Raw genomic sequence first — 14245 nt, forward strand, 5'->3', positions numbered from 1 at the left:
TAATTACTAAAAAGTTAAGAATTTATAGAGTTATTATTGACAATATAAAGTTAAGTAAATTGATAAACTGACCTGTTAATTCTTCAAATGATTTAAATGGTTTTAAATTAAAACGTTTTCTGTAATTATTTAAAGGCTGCAGACGTAATGTACGGCCATGTTTTATCAATTCCTTCACAACATTAAGTGTGTATTTCCCATGATTCCTTACTGTGAACTGAAATGAAAAGAAGATGTACAATATTAAAAGAAGATGTCTCAAATAACTATTGTTAAATTTATCAATTAAAAAAAATATTTTTGTGATCATCAGTCCTTTTGTCTCTCTGCATGGAGTGTCCCAGTAGGGCAACGTCGGCAGTTTTCGACCACTTAACGGTAAATTCGATTGTGACGTCAGAGAAAAAACAATGGTCATCTTCACGTTACAAGTGAATATCTTTACATATTGGACATTATTTTCGTCGAAGAAACAATACTTAATTTTTGATAATTGCATTAGTAATGACTATTTTGACGTTGTTAAATATTCGGGTATTTTCGACCATGTTCGGGTATTTTCGACCACGGTCGGACATTTTCGACCACTTTCTAATTTCCTTCTGTCATATCACTGATAACATTATATTATGGTTCGACCCCAGAATCAATTGTTCATGAAGTGTTTAATTGATAATTATTTTGCCATCGTAAGTGGAGATAAACGACCATTTAACTTCTCAAAGTGATACCGTTTCGGTATTCACACGAACGTTACAAGTTTTGATCAGCAACTGATATTATTCAGGCATGCAAGCTTTAAAAAAAATCAATGTTGTGTTTCTGAAAATTTCGAATTACCTGTTTTAAGCGGATTTCACAAGAAAAAATGAACCTCTACAACTGCTTGCACGGGGCTTGTGAATACTTGTGCGAATTTAAATTAATTGCCGTGACCTGTATTGATAAGATCACATTGTCAGATGAATAAAGTAAGTGTTTCTTTGTGTAAATAAGTATAGTGGTGCACGTGATATTGTTCATTCAGTGTGCCCTTTTACGTTCCATATAATTGATTGATAAAGAACACGCGCTTGAATATGCATTGAACACAAGAAGGCTTATATTATAGGACTAACATTATGATATCCCCCTCAAACAAATAAAAATAAAATAGTTTCTCCCTAAAGTTACGGCAAGTAATTATTTATGACAAAAATGTATTTATCAGAAAAACGATTATAACAAATTGCCGAAGCCACGCTGAATTTATTATTTTTCAAAATGTTCTGTATTCTAAAATAAAATACGGGGGGGGGGGGGGGGGGGGGGGGGGGTCAGATACCAAAGGGACAATTAAACTAAAAAATGGACAGTCCACACATACCCAACACAGAAAACTAAGAGTGAGCAACACAAACCCCACAAAAAACTAAAGACTGGGCTTCACTAACCCTACAAAAACTAACGATTGTGCAACACGAAACCCACAAAAAACTAGACTGTGCAACACGAACCCCACAAAAACATAAGACTGCAACACGAATCCAACAAAAAACTAAAGATTGATCAACACGAGCCGCACAAAAAACTAGACTGCAACAATAACCACACAAAAAACTAAAGACTGTGCAACACACACCCGTACCAAAGACTAATGACTCCCCCAAAAAATGTGTTTCAACTATCGAAAATAACAACAGATAATGCATCACAGTATACATGTAGCAATATTATTTCTTTTAAATCATTGCACTGTAGTAATATATATATATAGAATTTGTAACTGCAAGTCATACAATGTCATTCATTTTGAAAATTTTGTCACATAATATATCTGACGGTTTTAGAGGCAATCATCACACTCATATGGAAAGCTAACGATGTCGTCAATATGCACACAAGAAAAGTCAACACCAGAGCATTTTGCATGATAAAAGGAGGAGCAAATCTCGCAACATATATAAATATCGTCTGTTTCAAGTAAACACTTGGAACAAAGCCTGGAAGTAGTCGATTTCTCCGATTTCTTTTGTTTTTTGGATAATTTACGTTTCTTATTTTCTTCCATTCTTTTCTTTTTCTCATTTTTTTCTCTTCCTTTTTAGCATTTGCCTCTTCCTTTAGTTTGCGTTTTAATTCTCTATCAATCTTACGCTTTTCTTTCATTTCCTGTTCATCTTCTTTCTGCTGTTTTCTATTCTCTACAATTTTTATCATTTCCGATCCCGATACGGCTTTTGGTAGTACAGTGCGAGTTTTCTTTTTCTTGAGAGTCTTTTGTTCACTTGGAGTGACAAGTAGGAGTTCAAAAGATGATGAAGGTGCTTTTTCACACGATTGTTTGTTTTCGTCTTTGTGTGGTGTTACATTGACATTGCATGGATTAACTTGTATGATGATTTCTGGATAAAGACAAGGAGGCTGATCATGCAATTCTTCAACTATTGTATGTGATGTTTCACATGAGACAGAGTCAAAAATTTCAGATGGCATTAAAGCAATTTCTGTATCCGCCTCATCAGCAATTTGTACGGGTTCTTGATCTAGATTGTAGGTCCCAGAACTATTGGTAACTGGACGACTATCAACCTGGGCATCTTTACAATTCATATCGTCGTCATTACCGAGATCCTGGTCTGGTTTTGCCCTGGCAAATACTTCAGATGGCTCGACTTTAGATTTATCTACACTTTCAACTGAAAATGGATAAAGCCCCGTATGACGGAAACCTTTAATTGCTACATCAACTGTTGTTCCTTTTGCCCACGCCGACTTAAATACAGAAGCAAAGGTACCTTTTGTGACAAATTCACCCGGATTTTTGAACTGGTAATCTCTCACTGAATCTCTCCAGTGCTTCTTCAAAGGCCCAAACAGAGTAACATCACAAGGCTGTAATATATGACTTGCATGTTCGAGCAAACAGTACAATATAACATTCTCAGACTTACAAAGCTGAGCTGTTTCCAGGCTAATATGGCTAGTATGTCCATCCACCAGCAAAATAACCGGTAGCTTTACTTTTCGGTCCTTTATGGCAGTAATAAAATGATCACGCACCCAGGTGTAAAATAGTTCGGAATCCATCCAACCAGTCTTTGTCCGACCAAGTACTGCTTCAGTAAAACCTTCTAGTGGATTAAACCGGAAACGCTCCCCTGGAAATACAAGCATAGGTGGTAAGTAGTGTGCTGTTGCACTCATACATGCAAGAACTGTTATCTGTGATTTGTCAGCTGAACATGTTGAATACACATTCTTACTGCCTTTAGCAGCCAAAATTTTACCAGATTTTGGATCTTGCGGAAAACCACTTTCATCTGCGTTATATATGCGGGAAGCATCTTTCAATATATGTATTCCCTCTTCATAATTTTCCGTTAGGTACTTTGCAAAATCTTCAAACCACCATTTTATTTTTTGCCAAGATATAACTGCGCGTTCCTTACCAAGTTTCTGCGGAGTGCGAGTAGAAATCTCAGGATGGCGTTTCATGAAAGCATATAACCAATCCTTACCCGGCAAATTATCTTTAAATGGGGTTTTCCTACCGTCATGATCCAAAATTGTCTTCACCGTATACAGAAGTTGCTGTCTTGTTTGGCCATAGCCGATTTTTGCCATATCTATGACCCAGTGGAAGCAGACTCAAGCTAGCGACCAATTCTAGCGACCAATCAAGCTAGCGACCAATTCTATCGACCACTTAAGTTAACACTGAGCATAAATACATAACAGAACCATTTCGAGATATGTCTGAAAATCACAAAATGGCATTATACTACAACGTTCTACTAATAATTAATACATGAGGTATCGCTATTGATAGAAAAAATACATACTAAATATACTTTGAAAAGGAAACATTGCAAACTTTAGGAAACACCTATTAATTTTGTTTCAATTTTATTTTGGATTCCAACAAAAAAACATGAGTAGCGTGCTTGCTTGCTGGAGGCTAATATTCTAAATCAGTTATTCAGTTTTTGAAGACTTTATATTACATGGTATTATACATTTATTTCAAATCGAGATTTTTGTTTTAACTAGATATACTGTTTCCAGATTAGATATTTAAAAAGAAAAACCTTTATGGTCCAAATACCTCATATGGTCCAGCCCGTTGATAATAAAACGAATATAATACTAATATGGTCCTATCATACGCGTACGGTCAGACCATATGAGTATACGCATATGGTCATGACCGCACGCATATGGTCCAAATATTGATATGGTTCGGAACATATTCGTAAGTATTGTAAAACAGAATAAAAAAAAATAAGTACAGCCGTTCAAATGTCAACTTACGGTGAGATAAATAAAATGTTTAAGTGAACAAGGAACTAGAAAAATATCGAGTATTTCCTGAAAACCATTTAGGTTTGAGGGGAGTGGTTCTCGAAACAGTATAATGGGTATAGTCCAAGGCACTTCAGATAATACTGAAAGCAGTAAAACAAATAAAAATATAATAAGAAAGAAAAAAGAAAATTTATTCAATGCAACATTCATCATCAAGTCAAAACATTTAAACTACGTTCAGCCAGATGCATTTTTTTTAAATCTTTAATATTTATATACAACAGATTTATTACATATTACTCAAAAATATCACAAGAATGTTTTAAATATAATGACATATATAATCAACACGAAAATTAGAAAATAAATGTTATGAATCCTTCGGTTGTTCTTTAAAAAGTGTTGCTCAAAAATATTTCTCATACATCTTGCATCACACAAGTATTCATACAGAATAGTTATATAATGTTTTATACTGTATAAGGTCAACTTTACTGTTTAACCTCTTAAGTAAATTCCTTCTGTGAAGATACAACTTTTTTTTTCCAAGTTTCAACCTTTATTCAGACATTATGTAGCATGTTATCAATAAAGTGTCCGAAAAAGACAAAATAGTAATAAGTTGTCTAACAGATAACATTTATACATTATTCCTTATTCAATACATTCTTTTTAGATAAATTATTCGTATTTTTTTTATCAATTACACAATGCAATGTCAAGAAAAATTTTTGATTTAATGACAAAAACTAATGTTGTGTGAATATTCTTTCTTATCTTCTCAAATGTAATCAGATTAAGTTTTAAATATAGCTCGTTGAATTTGGGTATCAACTTGTTTTTATGTTACCTTTATTCAATCATTCAACATATATACATTTATAATTCAATTATTATATATTACAACAAATGGAAGTTTTTAACGACCTTGACTGGCTATACAGCCCTTGCACGGTCAGTTTATATTACACATGAAGATACATTTCTAATATTATTATTTCAAGTATTGAAAAAAATGGTAAGCAAAAGTAAATAACATTACAAAATTATAACAAACGTCAAATAAAAAAGGATCTGGAATGTCAGTCATGTTCAATTATTGAATATCAATTAGAATGAATAAAATGAAAATATAATATGATATAAGCAAATAAAAAACAGTCGAAAATAATTGATAACTGAAAAGGGAAACAATCTAGTCCTATTACATTAATTTTTATAATAAATTACGATATCGCCCCAATCAAAGTAGTATATGAAACAAAATAGTTACTATGCATATTTAAGTATAATATTTACCAGTAGTTCATTTTGGTATCAAATGAAAGCGTATTCACTTAGGATCACTAAAGACCCGTGTTGAATAATAATCAGAAAAAAATTAATAAAAAACAGGGCATATTCCCCCCGTTGTATAGTTGGCTTAGTACCTGTTTTTATTCTGGAATTTCTGGGTAACCAGAAGACATCAATACACAGTTAGGAGTTTGGATTTTTTATATATGAAACTTGTTGTGCAATAAAATTCATTTTCAGACAGCTGACTACTAATTTAGCCTTCAAAGATAGTTTATAAAAACATCAATGTTCTTTTTACATGTTTAATAGGCTATTTTCTGTTTGACTTTCCGTATTTTCATAGCTATACCAGCCATAGGTCCAGAAATTAATGTAATATTTCTGGTGCACTTTCCCACCCGGGCATTTTCATGAATAAAAGGGTCTGGGACAAGCTTTCAATCCCACTAGGTGTGGGTAAAAACTTTGCCGTAGGGAACTGTACAGAAAGAGTGAAAACATGAGCCCATACCCATTACTGTATAGGTACCTCAGACTTTGGATGGACAGTGAAGTCTTCAGGTGCACTTTCCCACCCTGGAATTGATACGAGTTGAAGATATGGATAAAATCTATCGATCTAACCACCTGCGGTCAAAAACTTTGCCGTAGGGGGGTGGCAGTAAAGCCACTGCTGTCACCACCCGTAATGGACAAAAATGAGAAATTGGGTATGGGGTTGTCAGCTTCTGGTGCACTTTCCCACCCGGGCATTTTCATGAATAAAAGGGTCTGGGACAAGCTTTCAATCCCACTAGGTGTGGGTAAAAACTTTGCCGTAGGGAACTGTACAGAAAGAGTGAAAACATGAGCCCATACCCATTACTGTATAGGTACCTCAGACTTTGGATGGACAGTGAAGTCTTCAGGTGCACTTTCCCACCCTGGAATTGATACGAGTTGAAGATATGGATAAAATCTATCGATCTAACCACCTGCGGTCAAAAACTTTGCCGTAGGGGGGTGGCAGTAAAGCCACTGCTGCCACCACCCGTAATGGACAAAAATGAGAAATTGGGTATGGGGTTGTCAGCTTCTGGTGCACTTTCCCACCCGGGCATTTTCATGAATAAAAGGGTCTGGGACAAGCTTTCAATCCCACTAGGTGTGGGTAAAAACTTTGCCGTAGGGAACTGTACAGAATGACTGTGGCTTTACTGCTACCCCCCCCCCCCTACGGCAAAGTTCTTTACCGCAGGTAGTTAGATTGAAAGCTATTATCCATATCTTCAACTCGTATCAATCCCTGGGTGGGAAAGTGCACCTGAAGACTTCACTGGCCATCCAAAGTCTGAGGTACCTATACAGTTATGGGTATGGGCTCATTTTTCAGTCTTTCTGTACAGTTCCCTACGGCAAAGTTTTTTCCCACACCTAGTGGGATTAAAAGCTTGTCCCAGACCCTTTTATTCATGAAAATCCCCAGGTGGGAAAGTGCACCGGAAGCTGACAACAACATACTCAATTTCTCATTTTGGTCCATTATGGGTGGTGGCAGCAGTCGCTTTACTCCCATCCCCCTACGGCAAAGTTCTTTACCGCAGGTAGTTAGATTGAAAGCTATTATCCATATCTTCAACTCGTATCAATCCCTGGGTGGGAAAGTGCACCTGAAGACTTCACTGGCCATCCAAAGTCTGAGGTACCTATACAGTTATGGGTATGGGCTCATTTTTCAGTCTTTCTGTACAGTTCCCTACGGCAAAGTTTTTTCCCACACCTAGTGGGATTAAAAGCTTGTCCCAGACCCTTTTATTCATGAAAATCCCCAGGTGGGAAAGTGCACCGGAAGCTGACAACAACATACTCAATTTCTCATTTTGGTCCATTATGGGTGGTGGCAGCAGTCGCTTTACTCCCATCCCCCTACGGCAAAGTTCTTTACCGCAGGTAGTTAGATTGAAAGCTATTATCCATATCTTCAACTCGTATCAATCCCTGGGTGGGAAAGTGCACCTGAAGACTTCACTGGCCATCCAAAGTCTGAGGTACCTATACAGTTATGGGTATGGGCTCATTTTTCAGTCTTTCTGTACAGTTCCCTACGGCAAAGTTTTTTCCCACACGTGGTGATGTTTTTTTTTTTCGTGTCCAACGTACATTCTTTCGGAAGGCCTCGCAAGCTTCATACGGTAAAGTTCGCCACCGGACATGGCTCAACTGGAAGGTAATAAATCAGAGCAGGGACCACTGAAATGATGTTTTTGGGGTTAAAACCTTCTGGGAATTGAATCCCACCTACACTTTATCAATAGCACCCAAATATCAAAGAAAAATTCCTTGGCTCTAACTCCAAATACGGACAATTTTATGTTAAGGGGGTCCTGAAATCTTTCGAAAGCTTCCGATGTGCTATCTTTTAACCTTTTCTAATTAACCGGACCAAATCACTACTTTACTTTAAAATTCATGACCCAATTTTTTTTTTACAATGTGCTTTAATCCCCCTTACTTGCTATTTGAGGCATAAAACATGAAGAAATACATTTGGAAGGGGTATAAAAAAAAATGACAACTAACACACTGTCCACACTAAGGACTATATTCGTGGACAACGAAAAATCAAAGGACGATAACTGTGTACTCGGACCATTTGAGGATGCCGATTGTATAGAAAGCCAGTATATAATAATTCTTTCGAAGATAAGATATTTCTTATTTCGTTTATTTGAAAGCTTATACATTTTACACAGGAACGAGTTTAAGTCAACTCACATTAAATAGTTATTCTATGCTACGCATACAACAGTAAAGACCGTAAGGCAGCAACCATTTGATTTTCTGGGGGGGGGGGGGGGGATTTTTTTTCTGGACAAATTATTTTTTTTGGCGAGAAGTCGAAAACAATTTTTTTCTTTCAATTATAGCATTACATATAGTGGCAGCTGAGGGTGAAACAAACAATTTTTTTTTCTCAGGATCAGAAACAAATTATTTTTTTCTCCCAAAACTGGAAACAAACTTTTTTTCCCAAAAAAATCCATAGCCACCCCCCCCCCCCCCCCCCCCACAGAAAATCAAATTGTTGCTGCCTAATGTTATCTGATGTGTAGGTTTGTTCGTTCGTTCGTTTTTCCGTGTATTCATTGATTTAGATTGAATCTAAGACGACATTGTAGTCAGATCAAGTTGAAACTAGGTACACATGTTTATTAAAATATGTTCTTTTTAAAATTATTTACGGTTCTCTGAACATGGAAAATAATTATGCGAGCAAATCATCGTAGACAAACACTGTTGTTTTTTTCTAATTTAATTCGTTTACTTTTTATTCTCATTTCGTATCCGTAAATTACTCGTATATAACGATTATGTGATTGGGGGATATACGATCCGTTTTTAATAGTTTATTTGCAATCCATGATTTTTGTTTACCATCTCGGTTAAGAGTTTGGAAAACCGAGAAAACTTAAAGAAGACCTCAAAATATAGTATATGTCCTTCTCTATAGAGTAAAATACGTAGAGGAGCGCACTTTCCATTCTATAAATACATATATAATAACATAAAGTATGTGTTTATGTAGGGGAATAAAAATAGTTCGCTAAAAAGATTGTTCCTTTGCTTTTTGTGTATTTTTCGCTGTGCATTTGCTGATTAAAGATACCCCGCCGGGTATCTCCTTTGTTTTTCTATAGAATTACGATATTTTGACTTTTTACGATTTTCTGGGACGTTCTCCCTTTACTGATTTATATTGATGCAGACATTTAGCAAGCAAACTAGTCAGTACATTAGGCTACAGACGACATTGATGTTGTAGTGTCCCTTCTGACTTGATATGATGGATATCTCTAGTTATTTAAAGGTAAAAAACAATATAAACCGTAATGGTAGCCATATTCTATTTTTAACAGAACGTTGTTTCAATATGTCGTTTTGTGGTTTTCTCATATACCACATTATGATTCTTTGACAAGTTGATTCTCATTGTGTTCTTTAGTGGTCGCTAGAATTGGTCGCTAGCTTGATTGGTCGCTAGGATTGGTCGCTAGCTTGAGTCTGGTCCCAGTGGACTAGCATTTCTTCCTCACTGTCAAATAATACCGGACTAGGTCCTGATCTTGCTTGAAGACTAGATATGCCATTAAGTTTGTCTATAATAGTCGTTTTTGGAACATTGTATTGTCGTGATGCGGATCGAATTGACATTGCTTTACTTTCAACCATTTGTACTGCATTTTTGATATCCTCTAGAGCATAATTTCTGTACTTGTTTCGTTTCCCCATTGTATTTGAAAATCTGAAAGCAGAAAAAGATGAGGTAAAAATCTGCTTAAACAAGAAATTGTGCCGACGCGATGATACATGTATTTTATGACTTCATTGAAACTTAATCCAGGCGTTAAGGATGTTAAACGATACGAAATGGGGTTAAATGGAAATCACTAATACTTGAAGATATCCTGTTTTTATCTCTTTTTAAATGTATCTATTTCATGTATCAATACGATTTTATTTTGCACATGTACATACAAATTTAGTAGACCCGGTCATTTTGCATTTCCCAGACAAGTTAAATGAAGGAAATGATCATATACAGTATATTTGGAATGTTACGGGACAAAGATGAAGCAAATAAAACAGACCGAAAAAAACCCAACCTGTAGCAACTGAGGTATTAAATTAAATACAAATATGATTACACACTTTCGAAAATACTAATATAATATACACAAACAATGTGGAGAGTTGTCTCATTGGCACTCATACCACACCTTCTTAATTATATTAATACATGTACATTTTTAGAGTAAAAAAAGTGAACAAAAACATTTAAATTTTAACAACCTGGAAGGTGACCCAAGTGCACCACGAGAAAAACAAACACAACAGAGAAAACAGGTAGGAGTTGGTGGACATGGGGTCCCTGGGATAAGGGAGGCGATAATCGGGAGTAACTGGGAGTAAAATAAGGGGGTCGGGTTAAGGGGAATGAGAACAGGGAATAAAGGGGAGGGATTGTTAGCTCAAGTTGATATTAAAAGAAGGGAAGTGGTGATTGCTACCCCTTGTCAAACCCCTCCCGTCCACCCTCTTTTAGGGAGTATTTTATAAACGTCTTCGGGTTTTCTATTGACACGTAGACGAATTGCTTTGATTTCGCGGAGGAAAAAAAAAAAGTTTGGACTAAAAAATATCCTTCAAAAGCAGACTGCATTTTGATCTTGTTGCTCAGATAAAGTTTTGATTTTCTTATTTTCAGCTAGTAAAAAAAATTACAATCACAGTGTATTCGACATTCCAATTGCGATAACATTGTCCTTCTGACTATGACATTGTCTATACAAGGTGCCCGATTTCGTTACGTCATTCATATTGTGACGTCATTGTAGCCTTGAAAAACGTAAACAAATCGTCCATAGTAACACAAAATATACAAGACTGGTCGAAAATAGGCGAAATACGTGTGAAAGGGATATAAGTTGATTATCGGCAAAATATTTTTTAAAATGCGTCTGATTTATTCATTTATGTGTTCATTTTTATTCCCAGGAATATAGCGAACAGTGTCATTAGGTTTTCATGCTTGAAAAGTAGGTGTTTTTTACTGAAATCATTTGTTGAAAGACAGATATTTTTTAACACATGACGTAATACTTGTTTTTATCATGGCGAGATTTTCCACGACAACCGCTACAAATTATGTAACTTACTACTTCTTTCCGTGAACTGCAGCTAACCTAACCTTCCATGACAAATATTTAGTTCTGCAGATCTGCACGCGGAAAGGATGCGGAAACAAAGCCTCGCGTGCATGAAATCGCTCGCGAAATGTTCGGTGGTCGAAAACTGCCTCTGGTCGAAAATACCCGACAGTACTCTATCAGCCTTATTTCTGATCTTTCTGCAGCCCAGGCCTTCATCTGCAAACAATCTAGCATCTGAAGACATACAATCTGGCAAATCAATCATATATTGGTAAGTTCAAACAGGAGAGGTGATAATACAGCCCCTTGAGTAATTTCAGATAGAACATCTAGTCTTTTGGGAAATTTAATGTTGACAGGTTGGATTGCAGTACCATTGATGCATACCCACATCACCTTTCATCCACATATAAAAATTATTGGCATCAGCCATTATATATGCATATATGAAACTAAAAAATGGTCTATACTCGTATAGAAAATTTATCTAAGCTGTAATACTGAAATCACATTAGTCCAATCAAACTAATTGAAACAGAAAATGTTTTAGTTCTAATCTATAGCATAAAGCCGCAAATATACACAGAAAAAAGTCCCATAAAATCTAACTTGAGGAAGACTCAAATTTTGCATTGTTAATTTCTTATGGAAGTTCAACATTCAAGTTATGTCATTTTTCATTTATCATGAGACCTCTTCCGTTTGCTAGTTGTACAAACGTTATGAATTGTCATAAATGTTGTCCCCTGTTCACCACGGGAGGTGGAAGTGGGATTTTAAGCAAGATAAGGTAATTTAAAACATTATATTCACATACTTTAAAATCAAGAAGTTAAACCTAAGATAAAAGCACTCTGTTTATACTAATATGATGAATTAAAAATCTTTTTACAGCATTCAAATCCATAAGAACGGAATACATTAAAATCATAAATCTGTTTTTGCCGAGTATTTATAGGCTAATATATTCTTTTCTTGTGATTTCGTCTCTCCTATATTTGTCGTAATATACCTTCAAGCTATGGTACCTGTGCAAGTATTAGCTTACACAGGCACTTGTCTCAATTTTTTCCCTCCTATATACCTTAATATGTGGTATTAAGGTTACTATATAGGAAAAAAATTCTGAGACAAGTGTCTGTGTTAACTTACCTGTAAATCCAATTAGGAGCAAATATAAAATTGGCGCAAATGAAAGAATGGAAATTTTCAAAATCGGCGCAAATGTCATACGCCCAAATCTAATAAATAGTGAACTAATGAATTATGAAATCTAGGTTGTAGCTTGATAAAAGATATGAAAACACCTTTAGAGTTGTTTGTTATACTCTAAAGACAGGGTTGAATATCAAAGAGTCAAAACATTCTGTTGAATAGAAGCGGTACATCTATATTTTATATAAATTTCTATTGATATTTCTGCCTTTTTTGCAGAGTTATCTCCCATATCAATGCAAATCTCCATAGGAATTTTAAAATCATGATTTTTTTTAGTTTTCCTCAAGTTAGAAATTATGGGATTTTTTTTGTGTTTATTTAGAGTATAATGCTACAGATTTAAACTTAAAAATCTTCTGTTGAAATTATTCATAAGTTATGGTTGAATTTATTCTAGATAGACTGGACTACTTGGATTGAGCCATAACTACAAACATTTTAAGCTCCCAATATATCTTATCTGTAAACAGCTACACAGAATGTTGACCCTTATTAAATTCAAAATATGACTTTACTTACTGCACCAGCATTCTGTTTTGATAATGAATCTACAAAAGTGGCCATTCCATGTTTTATAACAAGCTTTGGATTCACCAAAAAATCCTTCATAGTATAATTTACTCCTCCGATCGTGAAATCATCTGGCATCAAAGGATGCCAATGATATAGGTGATTAAATTCCAAAGCGATACGGTTCTGGTATTGAAATGGTTCACCAAATAACAACGAAGGATCAAACAGAAGTTTAAAGTTGTAGTTACTCAAATGCTGTACATAATCTTCAATCACTATCTTGATTGTCTCCCCTGAAAACAAATATTGAATTTTACTCATCAGCAATGGATACTTCAGTAACAAGAATTATTTATTTAATTTGTATTCTACTTTTTTGAAATCATTGGGTTTTTTTTTTGACAACTTTTAATTTTTAAATACAATCAGTAACACTTTTTCATATTTCACACTTCTATTGCTTGTTAATTAAATGTTAACTACAGGTAAATGGAGAAGGCAACATGCGCCCTTTTTTTTTTTTTTTTATTCATGCATTTTTTTTATAATAACAAGGAAATATTCAATGAGGATTCAACAGCAATCCATTTTGCTTTCATTTCATTCCAAATTTGTTTCCATAGTTTTAAAGTCACAGTTATACATAGGAACTATATTGTTTGAAATATTTACTTCTATCTTACACTAGCATGTTCTTGACAGAGTGGGAATAAGAGGTGTAACCTTGAAACTAACCTAATAATATCAATTTTCCTGTTTGATAGAGTCTTTCATCATCCCATTCTGGATGTTCCTTTTTCATAACATCACATACGCGATTATGTTCCCTCATCCAGATGGAGGCATACATGAATAGTCCAGGGAGGTTTCCAAAAAATGAGTGACCAAGGGCATACTTGCTGTCCTCTTGTACTGGCATAATGTACTTCATTTCTACCTGGGCATCCTTACTTAAAGGTGGCCATTCTTCACCATTTACAGTCTAAAAGTAAGAAACTTTTTGTTAATCTTTCATGTATAGTATATAAATTCTAAGTTATGATAATAACTTTTTCATTTAATATATAGTAGTACATGTACATGAAAAGAATAAAACTGAAAACCCCTAGAAAAAAATATGTATTTTGTTTGGTGATTTCAGGATTTTGCTGTATTTTAATATCATTATCTTTTCATTTTTAGTGTTTTTTAACTTATTTAGGCTTGAGTGTTATTTTCTGAAATTTCTATACATAAAA

The 14245-nt window shown here is 34.9% G+C and overlaps 2 protein-coding genes across 2 annotated transcripts in view; both read right to left on the reverse strand.

Moving 5' to 3' along the window:
* LOC143063896 (prostaglandin G/H synthase 2-like) overlaps window positions 1-14245 on the reverse strand; it is a 40222-nt gene that overhangs the window by 5341 nt on the left and 20636 nt on the right. The window contains exons 7-9 of the mRNA XM_076236334.1: window positions 13743-13989; window positions 13014-13300; window positions 73-217 (exon numbers count right to left, since the gene is read on the reverse strand). Of these exons, the coding sequence (XP_076092449.1) occupies window positions 73-217; window positions 13014-13300; window positions 13743-13989 (679 nt within the window). The remainder of the gene's footprint in view (window positions 1-72; window positions 218-13013; window positions 13301-13742; window positions 13990-14245) is intronic.
* Window positions 1364-9953, reverse strand: LOC143061944 (uncharacterized). The gene is made up of 2 exons (XM_076233805.1): window positions 9660-9953; window positions 1364-3629 (listed from the first exon to the last, which is right to left on the reverse strand). Exons 1-2 carry the CDS (start codon window positions 9853-9855, stop codon window positions 1804-1806), a joined length of 2022 nt encoding a protein of 673 aa, XP_076089920.1. The 5' UTR covers window positions 9856-9953; the 3' UTR covers window positions 1364-1803.

Source organism: Mytilus galloprovincialis, chromosome 2, assembly GCF_965363235.1.
Source record: "Mytilus galloprovincialis chromosome 2, xbMytGall1.hap1.1, whole genome shotgun sequence".
NCBI lineage: Eukaryota > Metazoa > Mollusca > Bivalvia > Mytilida > Mytilidae > Mytilus > Mytilus galloprovincialis.

Coding starts and splice junctions, on each gene's coding strand:
- LOC143061944 (XM_076233805.1), bottom strand. CDS start 9,855: ATGGGGAAACGAAACAAGTACAGAAATTATGCTCTAGAGGATATCAAA. Junction 3,630..9,659: donor TAGTCCGGTATTATTTGACA/GTGAGGAAGAAA, acceptor CGCTAGCTTGAG/TCTGCTTCCACTGGGTCATA.